At 36.5% G+C, this 19,745-nt stretch overlaps 4 protein-coding genes across 5 annotated transcripts; 3 read left to right on the forward strand and 1 right to left on the reverse strand.

The window, feature by feature from the left end:
- Positions 1-432: 432 nt before the first annotated feature.
- ARP8 (actin-related protein 8) lies at positions 433-5,225 on the reverse strand. Its single transcript, XM_068483766.2, has 12 exons — positions 4,618-5,225; positions 3,911-3,996; positions 3,673-3,743; positions 3,440-3,507; positions 3,132-3,193; positions 2,909-3,006; positions 2,645-2,726; positions 2,120-2,262; positions 1,637-1,785; positions 1,214-1,347; positions 963-1,081; positions 433-706 (listed from the first exon to the last, which is right to left on the reverse strand). The coding sequence occupies exons 1-12, from the start codon at positions 4,953-4,955 to the stop codon at positions 629-631; spliced, it is 1,428 nt and encodes a 475-aa protein (XP_068339867.2). The 5' UTR covers positions 4,956-5,225; the 3' UTR covers positions 433-628.
- A 2,263-nt stretch (positions 5,226-7,488) lies between these two features.
- LOC137742580 (putative WD repeat-containing protein C2A9.03) lies at positions 7,489-12,190 on the forward strand. The gene is made up of 10 exons (XM_068482489.2): positions 7,489-7,742; positions 8,972-9,122; positions 9,320-9,487; positions 9,610-9,696; positions 9,917-10,051; positions 10,128-10,238; positions 10,640-10,731; positions 10,835-10,940; positions 11,206-11,292; positions 11,381-12,190. Exons 2-10 carry the CDS (start codon positions 8,994-8,996, stop codon positions 11,792-11,794), a joined length of 1,329 nt encoding a protein of 442 aa, XP_068338590.1. The 5' UTR covers positions 7,489-7,742; positions 8,972-8,993; the 3' UTR covers positions 11,795-12,190.
- A 960-nt stretch (positions 12,191-13,150) lies between these two features.
- On the forward strand, positions 13,151-13,867 carry LOC137742131 (photosystem I reaction center subunit V, chloroplastic). Its single transcript, XM_068481891.2, has one exon. The coding sequence runs from the start codon at positions 13,260-13,262 to the stop codon at positions 13,749-13,751; it is 492 nt and encodes a 163-aa protein (XP_068337992.2). The 5' UTR covers positions 13,151-13,259; the 3' UTR covers positions 13,752-13,867.
- Positions 13,868-15,873: 2,006 nt separating this feature from the next.
- Positions 15,874-19,154, forward strand: LOC137743486 (high mobility group B protein 10-like). Of its 2 annotated transcripts, none has more exons than XM_068483388.2 (6): positions 15,874-16,262; positions 16,976-17,054; positions 17,433-17,595; positions 17,692-17,769; positions 18,158-18,513; positions 18,781-19,154. In XM_068483388.2, exons 1-6 carry the CDS (start codon positions 16,015-16,017, stop codon positions 18,868-18,870), a joined length of 1,014 nt encoding a protein of 337 aa, XP_068339489.2. In that variant the 5' UTR covers positions 15,874-16,014; the 3' UTR covers positions 18,871-19,154. The 2 variants fall into 2 exon arrangements, with proteins under 2 accessions (XP_068339489.2, XP_068339490.2); XM_068483389.2 differs by having other exon boundaries at positions 15,935-16,262; positions 17,692-17,763.
- The last annotated feature ends 591 nt before the right edge of the window (positions 19,155-19,745 follow it).

The raw sequence follows: 19,745 nt of genomic DNA on the forward strand, positions 1-19,745 counted from the left end.
CCATTCATTCTTTCTTCGAACTTGTTTTTGGTATACATTCTTACTTCAAGTACAAATGAAAGCATATCCTTAGGCCTTCCCTAGTAGTTTTTATGTGCTTGCGTTCGATTCCCGTTACATTGTTTACATAACGGTGTGAGTTTAACAGTTTTAGTAACAATATTTTATAAGAACCAAACTCGTGAAACTCGCACATTAAAACTCAACAGTTGAAACCACTCTGTTGGACTTGTATTTTTCAGCCTGCCGTGTTCGTTTGATTCCAACTTAACCATCACAACAAACAAAGTGTTATCTTCTTCTTTAAATCTTTTAAAGGGAAATGTTCTCTTGCAGAATGTGTTGGGAAACAAAAAATTATTTGTGTTATCGTACAACGAAATTAAACAGATTCTTACCTTACCGTGTGGTCCAGATAAAACATTCCATTCCTTCAACGTGAAATATGAACTTGCTTTATTTATCAAAGCTATCGTAAGATTATAGATACATCGTAGAATTCTTCTTATTCAAGGATGATTATAGTTACAAATAAATAATTCCGATTTCGACGTGTTCTTGAAAAGAAACTCTCTGCTCGAATCACATACAGGCTACGGCAGTGCTCCAATACAAACCAGAGTATTTTTCACCACATAAGCTTGATTTTGGACTTCTGCCGGAACTGCTTCTTTGTCATGCACCAAGGGCCGGGGAAGGTGCTCAGCTGCAGTATTTCCAGGTAAATTACAGCAAGCAAAACGTGAAACTCTTGGAGAAAGCCGGATATCTGATATTGTTCTAAAATTGTATGGATGACGTGCAATACGAAGTTGTAAAGGAATGCTTATATATAGTCCAAGAAATAAATATGTTCTTCAAATAAGTGTTTTTTAAAGATGTTTTGCAATGTCAATGTATGTAATGTTGTATGTTCGAGTCGTAAGTCATAACACTTCGACACAGATAATGACAGAGCTTACATTGCTGATCATCTTGGCCCCAAACCATGCTGTATCTGCACCATATGGAGGGGGAATGACCGTGATTCCATTAGACACAGATGGAGGGAGAAGTCCGTGTAATTCCTTCTCTAACCTTCCTGAATATATAAATATATATATTGACAGAAAGATGATAAACTTTGTTGGCCCAGAAGGTTAGTAAGATTCCCAATTCATATTCCATTATTTATCAAAAAATACATGGAAATTTACTCGTAATTGAATGATACCTGCGAGTCCTGGTAAACATGCGGTGCCTCCTGACAAAACTACAGTCTTGAACCAAGCATCGTCTCCTGTTAGTTCAGCCGAATGGCAATGTTCCATGCAAAGAGCAACAGCCTGGTGCAAACCCATAGTACGCCTATATGAAATATGACATTATAAGTTCCAAATAAAATTTCCCATTGAAATTCCGTTTTCCGAATAATCTAACCAGTAAAATTTGGAGAGAACATGATTAGCAATTTTACAAGACATGCTCGAGATCAGACCTGAACCAACCATAGGCATCAATTTGATGAACACGGCACAGAGTCGATACTTGTTTAGGAAATGGGTGCTAGAGAATTTACTGGTTCTCAAAATGGGAAAGGGAGACCAGGAGAGAAAAACAGAGAGCAATAAATCTAAAAATTTTGAGTGGTGCTTACACTCCTGCAAGCTTTGGCTGGAATAAGATCTCTCCTGTTTGAAACCGCTCTTTCGAAATAGTAAACCAGCCTTCTCCACCAGCTCCAAATGATGCTTGTGTATTTTTTGATAGCTCAGCTTCATAATCCTCAGCAACATAACATAGTTTCTGAATAGAAGTCAACCAATAAGACGTGAAATTGAAAATTCTTTCTTTCATGATTTACCATACTAATGAATACGCATCTTTTTTAAGTTTCCACAATCCAATCCTTCAACCAGTAAAGCATGGGGCAAACTGAACCTCTTACCCCATGATGTCGAGCTCACTTGGTAACTTCCTATTTATCATTCCACCAATAAATTTCCAAACAACTATGACATGAGAAGAAAGAACAAAAGCTAGAACTAGAAAAAGCCTTCTTTAAACAAACTGTGGCGTTCTACTGGTCACATTAACACTCACGGATAGGATTCTATAACAATAAAAATCCAAGCTATACCTCTTTCACAGTCCGAACAGTGTACAGTGAGTCAAAATTGATATTGTTCTGCTGCAATAGCTCCCTAAGGAACCCTGTAAGCTTCAGTGCTCCCAATCCCATAACCTCCACACCCACCTTGCGCATAACTTTACCATTTAAAACTGTAAACACAATAGTAACACTTACGTAAAAAATTTCAACAGTCCAAGCAACCAAAAATGAAGAAAACAAAGATCACCAGAAATAAGGATATAAATATGTACTGGAAGTCTGGAACGGAAAAGTACAGTGGAACAAATTTTTCTAGAGAATATCTAAAGAACAAAAAGTAAAAAGTGTGCCTAGAACTACAAGTCACAGAATGGCAGCTAAACTGAGATGTAACCCGACATTTGATTAATTGTGAAGAAAAAAAAAATTACAACACAATTGTAAAAGAGAAACTATGCACATTCCCTACGAAAGTATCAAGTATGACCTGAGATCTTTTCAGTAGTTAATAAATCTGAAATCACAAGGAAGATGAAACGTAGAATGGCTTACTTGGAACAATAGAAGTGACCTGGAAACCAATGTTTACAACAATTCCTGAAGTCTGTCTTGCTGCATACAAAGCTAAAGTTGCCTGCAGTTTCAAAAGCAGACAATGAATACTGGACCTAGACTCAATTAACCCATTTATACACTGAGAGATGCAGTTCCAGATGACATGACAACTTTGCACAATTGCAATGCATTTGGTCTGTTCTTCCCTATGGTTTATGGGCAACATATATATTATTATGGAGGGGATGGGGAACAGTGTACCTGATTAATGGCACAGACAGCAGGGACATTCATGTCAAAAAGTACTTTGTATATGGCTTCTTTGAGCTGCCTTCTCGATGCTTTAGCAGATTCAGTATCTAGAATAAAAATTACAAAAAAATAATAGCACATTAGATGGATGAAGACAATACTTTGTGAAGAATAACAAGACAATGAGAATTGTGCAACTAATCCAAGTTATAACTCTAGGGTAGCAACTCACCATCATAATGGCAGATTGGTATAGACAAAACCACGGGCTGTGAAGATGGTTTCACCTGCATCCTAAGAAGAAACACAATCACATATCAGCTATACCTGCCATCAAAGATTCAAAGGAATCGCAGTGAACCAGCATGCCACATGATAACGAAGGCAGTGCAGTTTCTTCTGTACTTTTAAACTGAAAAGAGGAAAAGTATCTCAAATGTGCTCACTTGTATTTAAGTAATTGAACATGCAGATTGAATAAAGAAATCTATGCAATTAACTAAGAGAAAGAGGATTGCATCAAAAAAATGTAGGACACACCTGCTATAAATAGTCACAAAAAAATGGCGGAGTCTAGAGTACATCGGCGACTCAACATTACCAAATTCCTGCGAGTCACGTCACTTCAGAACATTGTAGTGATAGACATAGCAAGAAAACCCCAAAGTATGGAATCAAAAGTGACAGGTATAATGAAACAATCTAACAATCATGTGGAATGGTAGTTATATGCAAAAGAACTTCTTGACTGTGAGCTGAAATAAACATCTCACCAAAAAGGTTGCCGACCGGCCTGATGGACATGCATATTTGCTCCAGCCAAACTTGCAATAGCCAGAGCCCCCTTCCCAAGAAATGTAAAGATAAAATGAGGGAACAGTTTATGTCGGAGCTACATAGACTCAAAGGTTTTCTAACAAAACAAAATCATAACTACTCATATTATTACGGATGGTAGATAATAGTAAAACTAAAATATTGTTACTGCATAAGGAGGCTAGAGACACTCACCGTCAATGATTACAGAACCAGGAACTTGAACTCGTTGACCATAAATACCCATGTAGGACAACTGGGGACTCTCACCCGAGAATGTTCTTCAACAAAAACAATATTTGAATAAGCACGGCCATAAAACTAAATACACAATTCAATGAACAGGCACGAAGCAGCATATGCATTATTTCGGCATCAAAGAACAAATTCACTAGACAAGTACAAGGTTTCCTCACCAAAACAATGGCGTAACGTTTTCTCCAAGATACTAACACTCAATTCCAACTATCACAACGAACAGATACAACCAATTAAATCCCATTCACAATTCTGACATTTTAATGTTTGACCACTTGAAAATCACACCATTGCACAACTTTGCCAAAAATAAAAATTTCTGTCAGTAAAAACTCCACTCTTTACTACCACTGATAATAATTTAAATATAAAAAAAAATCATTTAATCGATAATTATAGACTTTAGAACTTATGAACTGAGCTGCCGCAAAGTCTTGAACTTTCCCGGCAAAAAATAAAATAAAATAAATTTCACAGTAAACTCTCAATCTTTTAACAGTAATTTGAATTCAAATTATTTATATATAACTGATAACAAAGACGTTAAACTTGAATCCCAAAGTGGGATTTTTCAGCTGAGAACATAAAATTAAAAAAAATAAATAAAAAATTGAGAAGTGGGAAATGCTTGAAATTGAACATACTGAAGTGGGTATCCGAATCTCAAATGGGTTTCCGAGAAAGCAAAGGATTCCCAATAATTCTCCTCCTCCAGCTTTTGATTCTTTAGAAAGAAAATCCACAGCTCGTTCTCGGAGACGACGCACCGCCACGCTCTGCACACGACGCTCAATTTCACGGCTTCCTTGGGCCCCACCAGTCTCACGATTTGCATCAGTAGGTCTGTCGGCACTCGATCGAACGCCCCGAAACCCGCCGTTTCCGACGGAGAGCTCGAAGAAGAAGACGACGACGTTGACTCTGAACTCGAAACCGTGCGGCTTGACACCAACTCCCACACTTTTCTGATCAACGTCGTCATGGATTTCTTCGGCCCACGACGATTAGGTTCTTTCTCAATTTTTTCTGTGGATAATTTTCTCGGGAAAATTGGCCGAGAAAATTTTAGTTTCCATGGGAACAAATGGAAGCTGGGAGTTGTCTGGATTGGGTGGTACGTGCTTGGGGAAACTGAGAAGGCAAAATTGATGACGTGGGAGCTTGTTGTCGACACGTGGGAGCTTTCCCTGCCAACTACCAGCGGCCAATTCCGAAGCTCATACTCAAAAATTTTCAGGTTGGATTACCCAACTTTCTATCGTGATCAATACCGTTTATATTATTAATCGTTTTATAAAAATCATATTTGCAAAAATTGAATTAAAAATAAAGTTATTGAGTTAATTTATTGTAGTACGTACATAGACGGTTCGTAATGTTTGTAATAATTTTGTTCATCTATTTTTATATTATTCTATGATTAAACGACCTTAATTTTAATTAATTTTATTCAAATGCAATCTTTATAGAATGGTTTATAATATGAACAGTTCAATCATAAGTACGAAGTTTTGTAAATTGACAAGTGACAACGAACTTTTTTTGAGTATGAACTCATAACCATCTTTTGTGTAGCCAAAAATTATACATTTTAACAATGTGTAACTTATATGCATATAATGTTTTATTTGAACTGAAAATGATACTTTATCATAATGACAAAAAGTAATCATGCTTACGGATCTTGAGACGTGTTTGGTTCACCTCAATCTACTCCTTTAGCAACTAACAATTTCTCAATGACCCTATCGTTTGTCACATAATTATTCTATTTTAACTAATGGATAGATTTGAAAATTAAAAAAAAAATCTAATCGTTTATATCAAAATATGCATTCTAATTTTTATCTGGTTTTTCTAAAAGAAAAATTAATGAAAATGGCTTGAAAACTTTGAGTTTTAATGATAAGGACAAAATAAAGGATAAAATGAATAGTATCAGGTTTGACTTTTTAGTGTAAAAATATGATTTTTTCGTTAAAATGAACAATACCATGAGTTTTTCGTTAAAACTCTATTTTCTAAAATGTTCATATTCAAAAAGTTTTAGGATTCGAATTGGACCATTGATTGGCTGGAGCATAGAAACAAGTCCAGTCAAAAGCTCAGTTGTGGGTTTTTCGTAATGGAGAACTAACAAAAAAATTTCTTAAAATTGCAATTGCTAACAAAGTTTACCACATGTCTGTGATTAACTTTTTGACTATATGATACATTAAAAGTGTTAGTTAGCACAGAGACTGAATTGTACCCACACTAGCAGAAAAAGTGAGCTTTGGCATAACGAAAATATTGCTCATTTGTGATCGACAAATCACGGGTTCAAATCATAAAACAATCTTTTTGCAAAACAAAGATAATGCTGGGTACGATAAAGTCCCTCCTAATCCTCTCCAAACGAATAGCCTTGTTGGCTTAGAATCGTCCTAATCTGTATTCAATACAATTCGCAAAATTCATCAATACAATACGGCAACACAGTTGACAATAGATTATCTTGAGACATCGTGGCTTTAATGGAGAAATAGACACAACTTGGTAGTGTATCCACATCGTGGCTTTTATAGAATGCAGAAAACTATTCGGTAAGATCTGCACATAGTAGGCAATCATCTCTTCTATTTCAGCCGTTGCTGCCATTTTTATCTTTCAAATAGGCACAAAGCAAAAGCATGAGGGAGGTCAAGGTTTGTATTTCGGAGCCTGGAGAAGCGGCAAAAGGGTCTAAAAGAACGGAGTCGGTAAAACGTGACACACCCCTTAGCCGTCGAACTAAGGGCAGTGTTGTGCTAGCCATCACTAAAATGGCACGAAGCCATAGTTAATTAATAAAATATGTGTGACAACTTGAACCAGCGGCTCAGTTTATTAAAAAAACAACTAAATTATCATGTAACAAAATTCAACTACAACCTCCCAACTTAAAAGACACAGTAGGGTTCATCCCTATTATTACAAGTCACATCATGTTCAGAGCATAGAAGTAGTAAAGCATCAATATTCGCATAATAGTTTTGAACGGGGATGTTATCCACACACTCCTTTTTATATTTTTCATATACTCTTCTCAATTTTTGACCCTTGTATCAAATGAATTGAAGAAGATTAAACAACGAAAATTAACAAGGGATGTGTGAATAACATCACTCTTTTGATCAATATGAAGGAAATTTGTGTAGTACAGAATGGTAAAATGTTAGACTGTCGAATATTTTCTCTTCACTTATAAGTATGAGATTTAAACCTAAATTTCATGAATATCGAATTCGATATCAATTTAACAACCAATTAATGTAAATGCATTTACAATTCTAAACGCGTCATCCTCTATATTATTATTATAGTTTCGAGCTGAACTCTCTTAAAAAATTGTAAATATACCTTTCTATCAAAAGAAACAAAAATCCCTAGTCCAAAATAGAAAACAGACATTTGTTAAAAATGCAACCGACTAAGTGCATAAAAATACGACATCAAATACGGTACAAATACGGTAGAAATACGAATACGCACACAACAAAGAAAGCACGTCCTTTTCGTAAGGTTCTCTTCAACATTTCTCTCTTTCGCACGACAATCCGAAAATACCAGTGGATAGAGATAAAATAATATTACGCACTCTCTCTCACCTCTCTCTCTCTCTCTCTCCTCTCTTCTCCCTGGATCTGAACTTCTTAATTAGGGTTTGAGATTTCGGTTTCTCAATTTGGGATTTCCAGATCCGAACAGCTGCTCCTTCCGAGCTTCTCAATTCCCGGAATAACGAAAGGTGAAATTTTCATTTTTGCTGTTTAAATATTGTTCCTTTTTGTGTGAATTTCGATTCCCAATTGTGAGTTTTAGGGTTTTTTCTGATTGGTGTCTTCTGTCTCTTTTGATGATTCTGTAGTTGTTATCCCCAATTTCAATTTATTTTTTTTTGTATATTTGATTCGGGGTTAGGGTAAATTTGTCGATTGTTGGGTGCACCTGTTTCAGAATTTCACCTTTTGTTTTTATTTTATTTTAATTAGGGTGTGTTCTTGTTTTATTTTTTTAAGGAGAACTACAATTTGGGATTTTTCACCTCTTTTATTTTCAATTAGGGTTTTGGTTTTTATTTTAAAATTTTTGTTTTGCTTAATGCATGTATTAATTAATATGTGCCCGCAGTCAAGTTGCTACAACCATGGAAAACTACGAATTTCATGTGCATTGTATGTGCAATGTTGGTGAGGGGAATAAAGGGAAAAGCTTAATAATAAGACAACAATTGTCAAGTTGAACCCTTTTATATAAGGAGGTCATTTTCCTATGGTTTTGCTTTACCAATGATGCCGCCAAAATTAAAGTTTTAATTTTTAGGTGTTAAGAAGTAATTTGGTTACCCTGGTTATGTTTTCGGATGTGGCAAGTTTTGTAATTTTATATAAAGAGGTCATTTTTGTTGGATGTGGTAAAGTTTGTATGTCTACAAGTGCGATTTTTGCATAGTCCGAGATACTAAGTGTTACACGATTCATGATATTGAATTTCCATGCATGGTAACTCAGTGATGTATGTTGTGTAGTCGAGCGCATGCATGACATAGTTGTTTTCATTCTCCATTCTTGTTGTGATTCTTATTGTGTGAACATCGATCTAGTTGTTATGGTTTTCCTGATTCTTTTCTTCTCTGCCGTATATTTTAATCATGTTTTTGGAGTTCTATTTTGGTTTCTAATTTTTTTTGCCTAATTCACGTGTTAATTAAACATATTCCTGCAAACAAGTTGCTTCAAGCATGGAATATCATGAATTTCATTTGCATGTTTTATCTGATTATCCATTCGTAGTTATAAGTAATGACACAACAACATGAGTAGTTGAATCCTTTTTTTCTTTTGTTATGAAATTATTTATTCATTAAGTTAGAAGTTCAACCTCTTCACATCTTGGTGTTTGCAATATATGTTGATCTTTAGTATTGTTTTGTATTCTAATTCTTAAGTAACTGGCTTGAATTTTTGTTGGTGTTAGTTGTGGCATTGTTGGGAAGAATATGTCCCATTACGCTGGTTATGTGGAGGATGAATACGAAATGGAAGATGTAGATGATGATATGGATGATGAGTTTCGCGGTAGAGAAATGGGCGGCTCAGATTCTGATGTTGATGAATATGACTACTCGGTTTGTGATATACTTGCATGTCTTACTAGATTTGTCAAATATTCACAGCTTTAAGAAACTAGTCATGTCTAACACTATTTTACGTTATGACTTTTATACGATCAAGTTAATTCAAAGTTTGTATGAGCATTTCACTTTTCATGTTCAGTGTGGTTAGTTCTGTATGTAGCTGGGACTAATATATGGATCTCATGCAGAATAGTAAAGTAGCTGATACAACTGCTGCTCAAGCAAGAAAAGGAAAAGACATCCAAGGTATTCCTTGGGATAGACTTAGCATTACTAGAGAGAAATACCGACAGACTAGGTTAGAACAATACAAGAATTATGAGAATATCCCTAATTCCGGAGAAGGATCAGGGAAGGTAAATTACTACCGTTTTTCCACTTTTTTTTTGTTTGTTAACAAAATACTTGATCGCTACTGCAGTGTCAATTTCAACTGGGAAGAGTAACATGATGATTATTTCTTCTTCTTTATAAACAGGATTGCAAAGATACAAAGAAAGGATCTGTATATTATCAGTTCAGACGAAATGCTAGATCAGTGAAATCAACCATTCTTCATTTTCAGGTATGCTGGGTGCAAGCTGCCTTATTCCTTCTTGGCTATTTTCTTCATACATGAATCTTTAGATGAAATTTTCTCACTCAGATATCATAGAATTGATAGGACTTATATTTTCTGGCATAACTTGTAACCAGGGTGCAATGCCCCTAACAGTTTGACAGACACTGAAACATTTTGTAGTCCTTTGATGACTGATATGTTTTATCTTTGCTTGGTAGTGCAGTTGCGTAACTTGGTCTGGGCTACTTCCAAGCATGATGTCTACCTGATGTCACATTTTTCTGTCATTCATTGGTCTTCATTAAGTTGCACAAAGTCTGAGGTTCTCAATGTTTCTGGACATGTGGCACCATCTGAGGTAACTGTTTTTAGATCACTTTTGTTCGATAACCAAGTCTTTTTTGGAAACTGATCTTTCTATTCTTCCCATTTAGAAACATCCTGGAAGTCTCTTGGAGGGATTTACGCAGACTCAAGTTAGTACTCTTGCTGTAAAAGATAAGTTGCTAGTTGCTGGAGGATTCCAGGGTGAACTTATTTGCAAGGTGAGTTGCAAATAATTGAATTAACCAAGCAAGCAAATAAATTAATGAGCATTTATTGCACAGTTGCATACCTCTCATGGTGTCAACATGTCTTGGTCTGCACTTATCAGTTGACCTTGTACATGGTTCACCTGCACCATAAAGGTCGTTATTTATTCTTTGTTTTAGCTCTATGGGTGCTACTCCATTCCAGATGGATCTTCTGGATGACTCTTAACCTTGAATCTTCTGCTATCAGTGTCCAATTTAGGATTGACAAAACCTTTGATACTTGACTACATTCTGTCTGTCATTCGGCTGTCTCCACAAGATCCCTTTTAGTTTTTTTTCCCCCTTTGAAGAACTAATAAAGAGAAACGCTCAATGCTGACAGATTTACCTTATCTTTGACTGCTTTGCAGCATCTTGATCGGCCTGGAATCAGCTTTTGTTCAAGGACAACATATGACGAAAATGCCATAACAAATGCTGTTGAGATTTATGACAGTCCCAGGTACTTTTTTATTATTTATTTATTTTCCTCCATGAGATTGGGACTTGTCGTTTCCAAATTCCAATCATGAACCCAACTGATATAGTCCCCTTGAATTTTGCAGCGGGGCAGTTCATTTTACAGCCTCTAATAATGACTGTGGAGTCAGAGATTTTGACATGGAGAAATTTCAGCTTACTAAGCATTTCCGTTACCCTTGGCCTGTGAATGTGAGTCTCCTGCAGCTTTTCTGGAAATGATTGGATGTTTAATCTCATTGCATTTGCTGGCATTTCTTTCGTGTAGGGCTGGTTTTTTGGTCCTGCAAGTGATATATGATAGTGTTTGGGCAGCCATTTTAAAACTGCAAATTTGCAAACTACCTCATTTCATCCAATGCTGATTTTACATTGGGTCATTTTTACTTGTGCTCACTTAATGCTTCCTTTAGTCAGTTTTACTTAACTTTGATGCACCTCTATGCGTTGTTGGCAGCATACTTCTCTGAGTCCTGATGGTAAACTTCTTGTGATCGTTGGAGACAATCCGGAAGGGATGTTGGTAAACTCTCAAACTGGAAAGGTATATATATCTCAGACTTTCTCGTGATTTTTATTTGTCCTGAGCTAGGAAAGGAAAGTGTGCTGATTTGTATGAGTTCCTTTTGCAGACGGTGATGTCTTTAAGTGGGCACTTGGATTTCTCCTTTGCATCAGCATGGCATCCTGATGGTATGACCTTTGCTACTGGGAACCAGGACAAAACCTGCCGGATTTGGGATGTTCGAAACCTTTCCAAGTCGGTTGCTGTTTTGAAGGGGAACCTTGGAGCTATTCGGTCAATCCGGTATACTTCTGATGGTCAGTATATGATGATGGCAGAGCCCGCAGACTTTGTGCATGTCTATGATGTGAAAAGTGGGTACGAAAAAGAACAGGAAATTGATTTCTTTGGTGAGATATCTGGCATATCATTCAGTCCGGACACGGAGTCTCTTTTTATTGGAGTGTGGGATCGTACATACGGTAGTCTTCTTGAGTATGGCCGAAGTCGGAACTACTCTTACCTTGATTCTCTTATTTGACCAACTTCAATAAGCAAGCTGCGAATAAGGGTGTTGGCGTTGCTCATTTCTCAGTGCGATTGGTAACATATTTCGTGCAGTGGGAAGAGGCTATAGGTGTAAATGTGGTATTATGTGCAATTGTAGCTTTGTTGTTGGGTGTCGCGTCTTTTTTTCCCCAAAAAAAGTGTGTAAAAGGGAGGGATGTACAGAAGGCCAAGGCAATGGTGGTCGAAACAAATGGGAAAGAAGGACCGGTGTGTCTTGGGGCGAAAGACGTTGGCTGTTTTGCGTTTTAGAAATTTTCATCTCAATGTGGGACTTGTAATGTGAGAAAGAATCTACCAATCATCTTGTTGGTTTCTTGGATCCCAAGTGTTGAGTCTGATATAATTAAAAGTTCCTGTCTGCTCTGTAGCTTCTGGTGTGGATCTTCAGTCAGGCTCTGAGATGTGTGGATGTTTGCATGGTTTGCTACCCCACTCTTAGGGCATGGGTTTTTTTTTTTGCTTCACTTGGGAAGTAAATCCTGGAATAATTTAACTAAACAAATTTATCATGCAATTTTTGTTCCCCTTCTTAATAGAGTATTTGATGACATTGGTAAGATTGTAAGGTGGTGCTATCTATGATCTTCTTTTTATTTTTCACCACTTTTAATTTTTGATCTTCGGATTGAATGAATAAAAAAATGTCAAATGATAGAAATTAACAGTGTGCGGAAGGTAAATAGAGGTGTGTGCATAGAACCATCCAAAATGTAAAATGGGACTATTGACACGACGATGATAAGTTGTGGATAACATTGGTAGATAATATATCAATTGGAAAATTGTTTGTTGACATTACGTCAATAAGCCGTTAATGACAATGGTAGATAATACGTTGATAGCAAAATGACCAATGTGTTATCAGTAAATTATCGATATTATTGATATATGAAGTGATTTATACTCACTTATTCTTCTTATTTATTTGTGGTATTTAGATTGATTAAATCAAACTAGGATTAAGAGAAACAAGATTTACAAGCTGGCACGCCACAGAATTTCAGAGGTACCCAAAGGATTTGGATCCTCTTATGAGCAGAGGGTTTGAATCCTACTAACCAAGGAACACGGACCATTGGTTCAAAATTCAACGGCTACAATTATTATAACTTTTAGAGGGTTTCTGTGGTTGCAGCCGTTAGATTTTGATCCAACGGTCTGTGTTCCATGGTCAGTAGGATTCGGACCCTCTACTCAGGAGAGGATCCATACGTACCGAAAAATCTCTAATCCAAAAGGAACCAATAAAAGAATGCCAACTCACCATCCAAAATCTTTCCCTCCCACTTTCCCATCCTCACAACCTCCACAGAACCAGTAGAGATATATCACCCCTTCCCCCACTACTATACAAATCTCATCTCCTCCACAAAACCAACCTCCACTTTTCATCAAACTTCCACAGCCCAACACCCTCCTCGTCCACAACCAAACAAATGGCCGCCACCTCCTCCGCCTTGTTCTCAGCCCCATCCATCTCCTCCACCGCCGCAAGGCACAACCAGGCCCTCTCACCAACCCAAATCTCCTTCCAAGGCCTCAGACCCCTCACCAAGTCCTCCCCTCCCACCAAACTGGGTTTGATTGCACCCAGCACCAGGAGAAGGTCATGCGTTGTGAAAGCTGAGCTGAACCCATCGCTGGTCATCAGCCTGAGCACCGGTCTCTCTCTCTTCCTTGGGAGGTTTGTGTTCTTCAACTTCCAGAGAGAGAATGTGGCCAAGCAAGGGTTGCCGGAGCAGAACGGGGTGACACACTTCGAGGCTGGGGACACTAGGGCTAAGGAGTATGTGAGCCTCCTCAAGTCCAATGACCCTGTAGGGTTCAACATTGTGGATGTTTTGGCTTGGGGTTCTATTGGTCACATTGTGGCTTACTATATCTTGGCTACCTCTAGCAATGGCTATGATCCCAAGTTCTTTGACTGAAAGTTTTAATATTTTGAATTTAAATTTGAGTTCAATCCATATCTTCTTCTTGTGACTTCTCTATCCTGTTTGTAATTTGTATAGCTTATTAAATGGATCACTAGTTTGGGAGGTTCTTTTGCTTTTCTTTGTTTTGTTATTTTTGATAGAGTTTCTTCACAGTAACAGCACCGCAGCCAGGACCGGATCGATTCTGAGTTTGATTGTATGTGTTTTGTTGGAATTTGGAATTTACTACTTGCTCATGTTCTCAAGGGCATCCAAATCCATCAAGCAACGCTGAACTTGGAACATTTCTTTTCTATCGATAAAACGATGTCTTAAACTGCTCTAATTTATGATAAATAAGGTTTTAACTTGAGTGAAAAGAAGCGAACACTTGACTAACTGGCAGAGGGGGCGTTGGGAGTGTGCAAAAGGTGTAGTGGCACAGGACCTCGAATTTCTGAGGGATCCCCAATTTTTTTATCCTTCTCCTATATACTACATATGAGTATAAATTTCTAATAAAAAATCAAGTTTTTAACTAAAAAGAAAAATCATCATAATATGATTTATCTATATACAATTGATTAAGCAGAGCTTATACTTAATATATTAACTTTTTTACTTTTCTTTAGCAATAAAAAACTTGTGTATTACTTTCTTCCACTTTTCTTAAGCAATAGAAAACTAATTTATGTATTACTTTCTTCAACAAACAGAAACGTATTTCCATCTCTCTTGCAGTTATGCTCCATTTTTCATAGATGACCCTAAATTATGATTTCATGACAATTAGATATTATTCAATTAGTAAGAGTGGGATGTTGATTTCAATTAAGTTTGAATATTGAACTTTGAATGAATATATTGTCCAAATTTTTTTTTTTTTAAATAAGGAGGGTCTTTTTATTAAATTCACACAGGGTCCCTAAAATATCAAAGACGGCCCTGCTAACTGGACCAACTCACATGTGTTTAAAGCCAACATAAGCATAGTTTCTTAACTCAAATTAAAAGTTAGACAATACATAGTACAATTTATATTACTTTGTGGCTTTGTACAACTTTCATATAAACAAAAATACCCTTACAGTTTTGATACAAAAGACCCTTGCAGTTAAGTTTTAAACATTCCCTTTAATCACCGTCGATTAATTAGATTGTAAAAGAGGTAGCACTATTTATATGAAGTAAAATAGTAAAAAATTTGTAATTGAAGTTTTGAAGAAAAATCCTTATTATTTCACACAACGGTTATTCACTTATCTCATACGTTCTTTATCTGACACTCTTACTCGAACTACAATTGTAAAGAGTTTTATTAGATTTAATCATCATATTTGTAGATGATATTTTACCACAGTGATAGAAAGCAATTATGTCGACGTAACCTGGTGCACATTCGATCCTCACTAATCTTCATTCGCCTAACAATTAACAATTTAACCCTCTAACACTACCATTTGTAAAGAAAATCATCCTAATCGAAAATATGTGTGGTCTAAAAATCACACTCCATTAACAAGTTACCAATATTTTCCAGTACACAAGTCACCCCACCCCTTTGCCCTAGGAACTAATCTCTTCTTCCTATTTTTATTTTAATTTACAACCCACCAAGAAGGAGTAAAAAAGGGTCTAATATTGACAGATAATCTTATTAATTTTGGCCAATAAAAGTGAATACCTATCTCGGCTTTGCATTCCCAAATATGTGTGCTTCAAACCCATCAGCCCATCCCCGTATTCCACCAACTCATAGAATTTCTCAACACTCTCGTAGCTCAATTAGTTAATAATATATTTTCTTACATATGAGCTATTGAATTCAAACTTCCCTATCCATACGCTTATTTAAAAGAAAAATAATTGTCTTGCCCCTTATTCAAGTTCGAATTTCCTTACCATAATTTTATATTAATTTAAACTGTTATTTGTATCATAAAACCAAAAAACAAGTTTCAATTTTTAATTGTCGGGAAAGTTTTCTAGGTTCTAGAGAAAAATTTCATCCATACTATGAGCATTAGATGACTTGAATTAGTTTAAATTATTACTTTTATTATGGCCTCGTGAATTCAAGTCATACAATACATCGAAATATTTAATACTACGTAGCATTGGAGTTGAACACGTCATAGAGAGAGCACATCCAATATCTTATACAATCATATAATTTGGCTGATATAAAAAGGTCGCAAAAATACAATCTTTACCTAGTCTCTTAAATTCTTAATCCATCCATCAATCTTTACCCTCTCTTATTTTCTGTCTGGACATGTCTGAGGTCCCAACACCAAAAATTACAGAAAAGGAGAAGACTTCTTCTTCTTCCTCTGCAGCCATTTCAGCTCACCAACAACAACTCCTCTCTCTCTCCGCCAATGGGTCTTCTGTCTCATCCCCCGCCTCCGCTCCAAGGGCTTATCCTTCACCCACAGCAAAGTATGAGGAAGTCGTTCAAAGCTCCGACCTTTTCTGGGAAAAGCTCAAGGAGTTTCACGATTCGTTCAGAACCAAATTCATGTAATTTTTGGGTTTTTAACCTTTTGTTACAGCTTTTGATTTTGTATTTTGGGTCGTTTGGTGGATTGGGTTGTGTTTGTTTTGCTGTTTTGGGTCTTGCAGAATTTGAAATTTATGTTCTTGTGTTGTGTATTTATATGTATTGTATTTGCATGTTGCTACTCAGTTGACTGGTTTTATCAATTCATGTAATTTGGCTCTGTTCCCTTTTCTTACAACTTAGGTTTTGTTTTGTTGGGCTATTTGATGAATTGGGTTGTTTTTGTTTTGCTATTTTGGGTCTTAATATGTTGGAAGAATTGGAAAATTGTATATTTATGTTGTGTTTTTATCTTTACATTGCTTCACTTGATATATTTCCAATGTTTTTGCATGTTGCAAACTTCAGTTGACTGGTTTTAATCAAAACTATGCCGCCTATTCCTCTGTTTGAATTGATTGAATGGCGAATGACTGAAAAAATTGGACTGCAGTGTACACATCGTTTCGGATATTTTTAGCAAAATTAGGATTGTGTTTGGGATTCAAGATGTTTATTTGAACAATATTATCAAATTTCCATCCCCTGTGGTGGCTCTCCTCTACCTGAGTTTGAGTTGGGGATGATGGAAAAATAAGCAATCCAGACATTGAGTCAATGAAAGTTTAGTTTGGAGTACAGAAAAGAAACAAAAAGAAAGTCCATGACCATGTGCTTAATGCTCATTGTGTAGGATTCCTACTGTTGGAGGAAAATCTCTGGATCTACATCTCCTTTTTGTTGAAGTCACATCTCGTGGTGGGCTTGACAAGGTTCGTTCAGTTTATTTTTCTTCTTAATGATTGTTTATACATGAGACTCTTGAAGCTGAAATTAAACTTATTGCCTGAAAAATGGATCTTAAACTCAGTTGATCACTATTTAACTAATTAGAATTTTCAAGTGTGCCCGGTATAGGCTACACTCATTGTTTTTTCGGAAACAAGCTATGATGAATGGGGGCTGGGGTCTCGGCTGGGTGTAAACTAGGTTGACTTTAACTACTTGTTTAGTAGTATTCTCAGCTCAGACCAAAGTTGGTTTGCAGAATTTTGAAAGGGTCCAACTTTTTTTCCTGGAGCATTCCAAGGTCCCCTTTTTTTTATTTTGTGGCTTTTATTTAACTTCAAATTCTCTTAAACTGGTTACAGGTGATTAGAGATCGCAAATGGAAGGAAGTGATTGTGGCCTTCAATTTCCCAACAACAATTACCAGTGCTTCATTTGTCTTACGGAAGTACTACTTGTCTTTGCTGTATCACTTTGAGCAGGCCTATTATCTCCATAAAGAAGTTTTTAGCATCCCAGTGCTTGGTAATTGAAGACATGGATCTGTGTTGGTTCTGTATGTTATTTCATTGATTTCATCGATTAGAAAGATATATAGTTTTCAAGTTTCTTTTTTTCCAGAACCTGTAAGCAAGGACCTTTTCAATGGGTCAGCCACCGTGGAGGAAGGGGCGAGTAGAAACCAGTTTCCAGGTCAGGGTACGTTTAACCTCCATCTCGAACCCACAATGTTATGGTTCTAATAGTAGTTGCGTTCAAACTTTTGACACTAGTTCTAGAAGTAGAATCATATAACTATGTGTATATTTTCTCTTTGGTGTCTACATTAAACTGTGAGTTTCCAGAAAACCTTTTATTTACAATCATGGAATGTACCTCCAATTGACAATTCTCAGAAAAAATCGTATGAAATAGTTCGGTAACTTCTTAAAGTTGGATGACTTGCTATGAAAATTTAGTTTTGTCTTTCTAATTCGGTACCATCATTTCCTAGATCCTCTGACCTTATTTATAGCATCTGGTTATTTGATCTGTAAGGCGATGAATTAATTGCGATATGGATCTGTTTTCTCTATCTTATGTACAGAAAGTGCAGAAGTGCAGCTTGGCTCTTCAATCATGGGAACCATTGATGGGAAATTTGACAGTGGATATCTGGTTACTGTCAACTTGGGTTCTGACGAACTGAAAGGTGTCTTGTATCATGCTCCTACAGCTACATATGTTTCTCAGAGTTTTTCGGACATGCCTACTCGACGGAACCGAAAGAGATCCAGGTTGGCATTACGCGATCCCTCTCGGCCCAAGTCAAACAGGAGCGGTTACAATTTCTTCTTCGCCGAGCATTATGCTAGATTAAAGCCTTTGTACTATGGGCAAGAGAGAGCCATCAGCAAGAAAATTGGGTACCTATGGAACAATCTCACAGAGGCTGAGAAACAGGTATAGTGAATTGGTGACTCAATTTTATTTCCGGTTAGTCCTTTTTTGTTCATAACGTCCCAAGATAATGTCACTCTTGTATGTGTGTTCGGGATGATTTTGTGACGTGCATAGGTAATATCGATCTAAGGTTCGAGGAGAAGCTTCACATGCGTGGATTTTTACTATTTCCATTTCCTTTCTTCTTGATTCTCTACATTTCTAACTTGCGGTATGTTGGAAATCTTTGTGAAATCTTCATCATAACACACCATTTCTTCCGTGCAGGTTTATCAGGATAAAGGGACGAAAGACAAGGAGAGATACAGGACCGAAATGCTGGAATATAAATCTTCCTACAATCATCCACAGCAATAGCCTCCTTGTTCGTTACATAGGCAACTTGTTTCGTAGGCATCATTTTCCTCTGTTGTATGCCTTGTTGTAGTAGTAGGCTAGTAGTAGTCGTCTTTGTTGCCGGCATTTAACTTCCTTTTCGGTTTTCATTTTGCTTTGCTATGGTTACCCCTCAGCGTGCCCCATCCGCGGAAAAGAATCGCGGAAGGGGTGAAAGGGGGCAGCTGTGTAAAATATGTTGAATTTGCCTTCTTTTCGGATTAGTAGGATTTTACTGCAGTAACAATTTTTGATATTTCTTGGTATTCCAATGTTACAATAGTAATTCCCGGAACTGCAGTCTAAAATTTATGACAATCGGATTGAATAAATCACATAGAAAGCACAGTTAAGATTAAATAGTTGTACAGGAAATTTTCAGTACGTCAAGAATACGGTTCGGTATACCGTGTCATAATACTAATGGGAGGATATTTGAAAATTATGCAATGTTTACAACACAAGATGTACGCAGATCACTACAACCAAATGCTGCTATTTTCATTGTTACTGAAGGCCATCATAAACTTGATTGGCATGGAGATACACTTGCTTTTTCCACTTTGCATGGTAAGTCTAATATAAATTTCAACTCCCCATAAAAATATTCTGAATGTGAACTGAATTAACTTGAACAGGCACTACAAGAAAACGAGGCAACATCCACGAAGCAAGCGCGGCTGTTGTTACGTAAGATGGAACTCGTTATAGTAATTGAGTAGATTGGTCATGTAATCACACATAAGATTGATATATATATAATTTTTTTTTTTTATGATTCTATTTTTCAATCGAAAGTAGACGAACTTGAATGATTTTCTTAATTTTTTTTCTAAAGAGTTGTTCACCACAACTAA

Source organism: Pyrus communis, chromosome 11 (genome assembly GCF_041283825.1).
Source record: "Pyrus communis isolate YQ-2024b chromosome 11, ASM4128382v1, whole genome shotgun sequence".
Lineage (NCBI taxonomy): Eukaryota > Viridiplantae > Streptophyta > Magnoliopsida > Rosales > Rosaceae > Pyrus > Pyrus communis.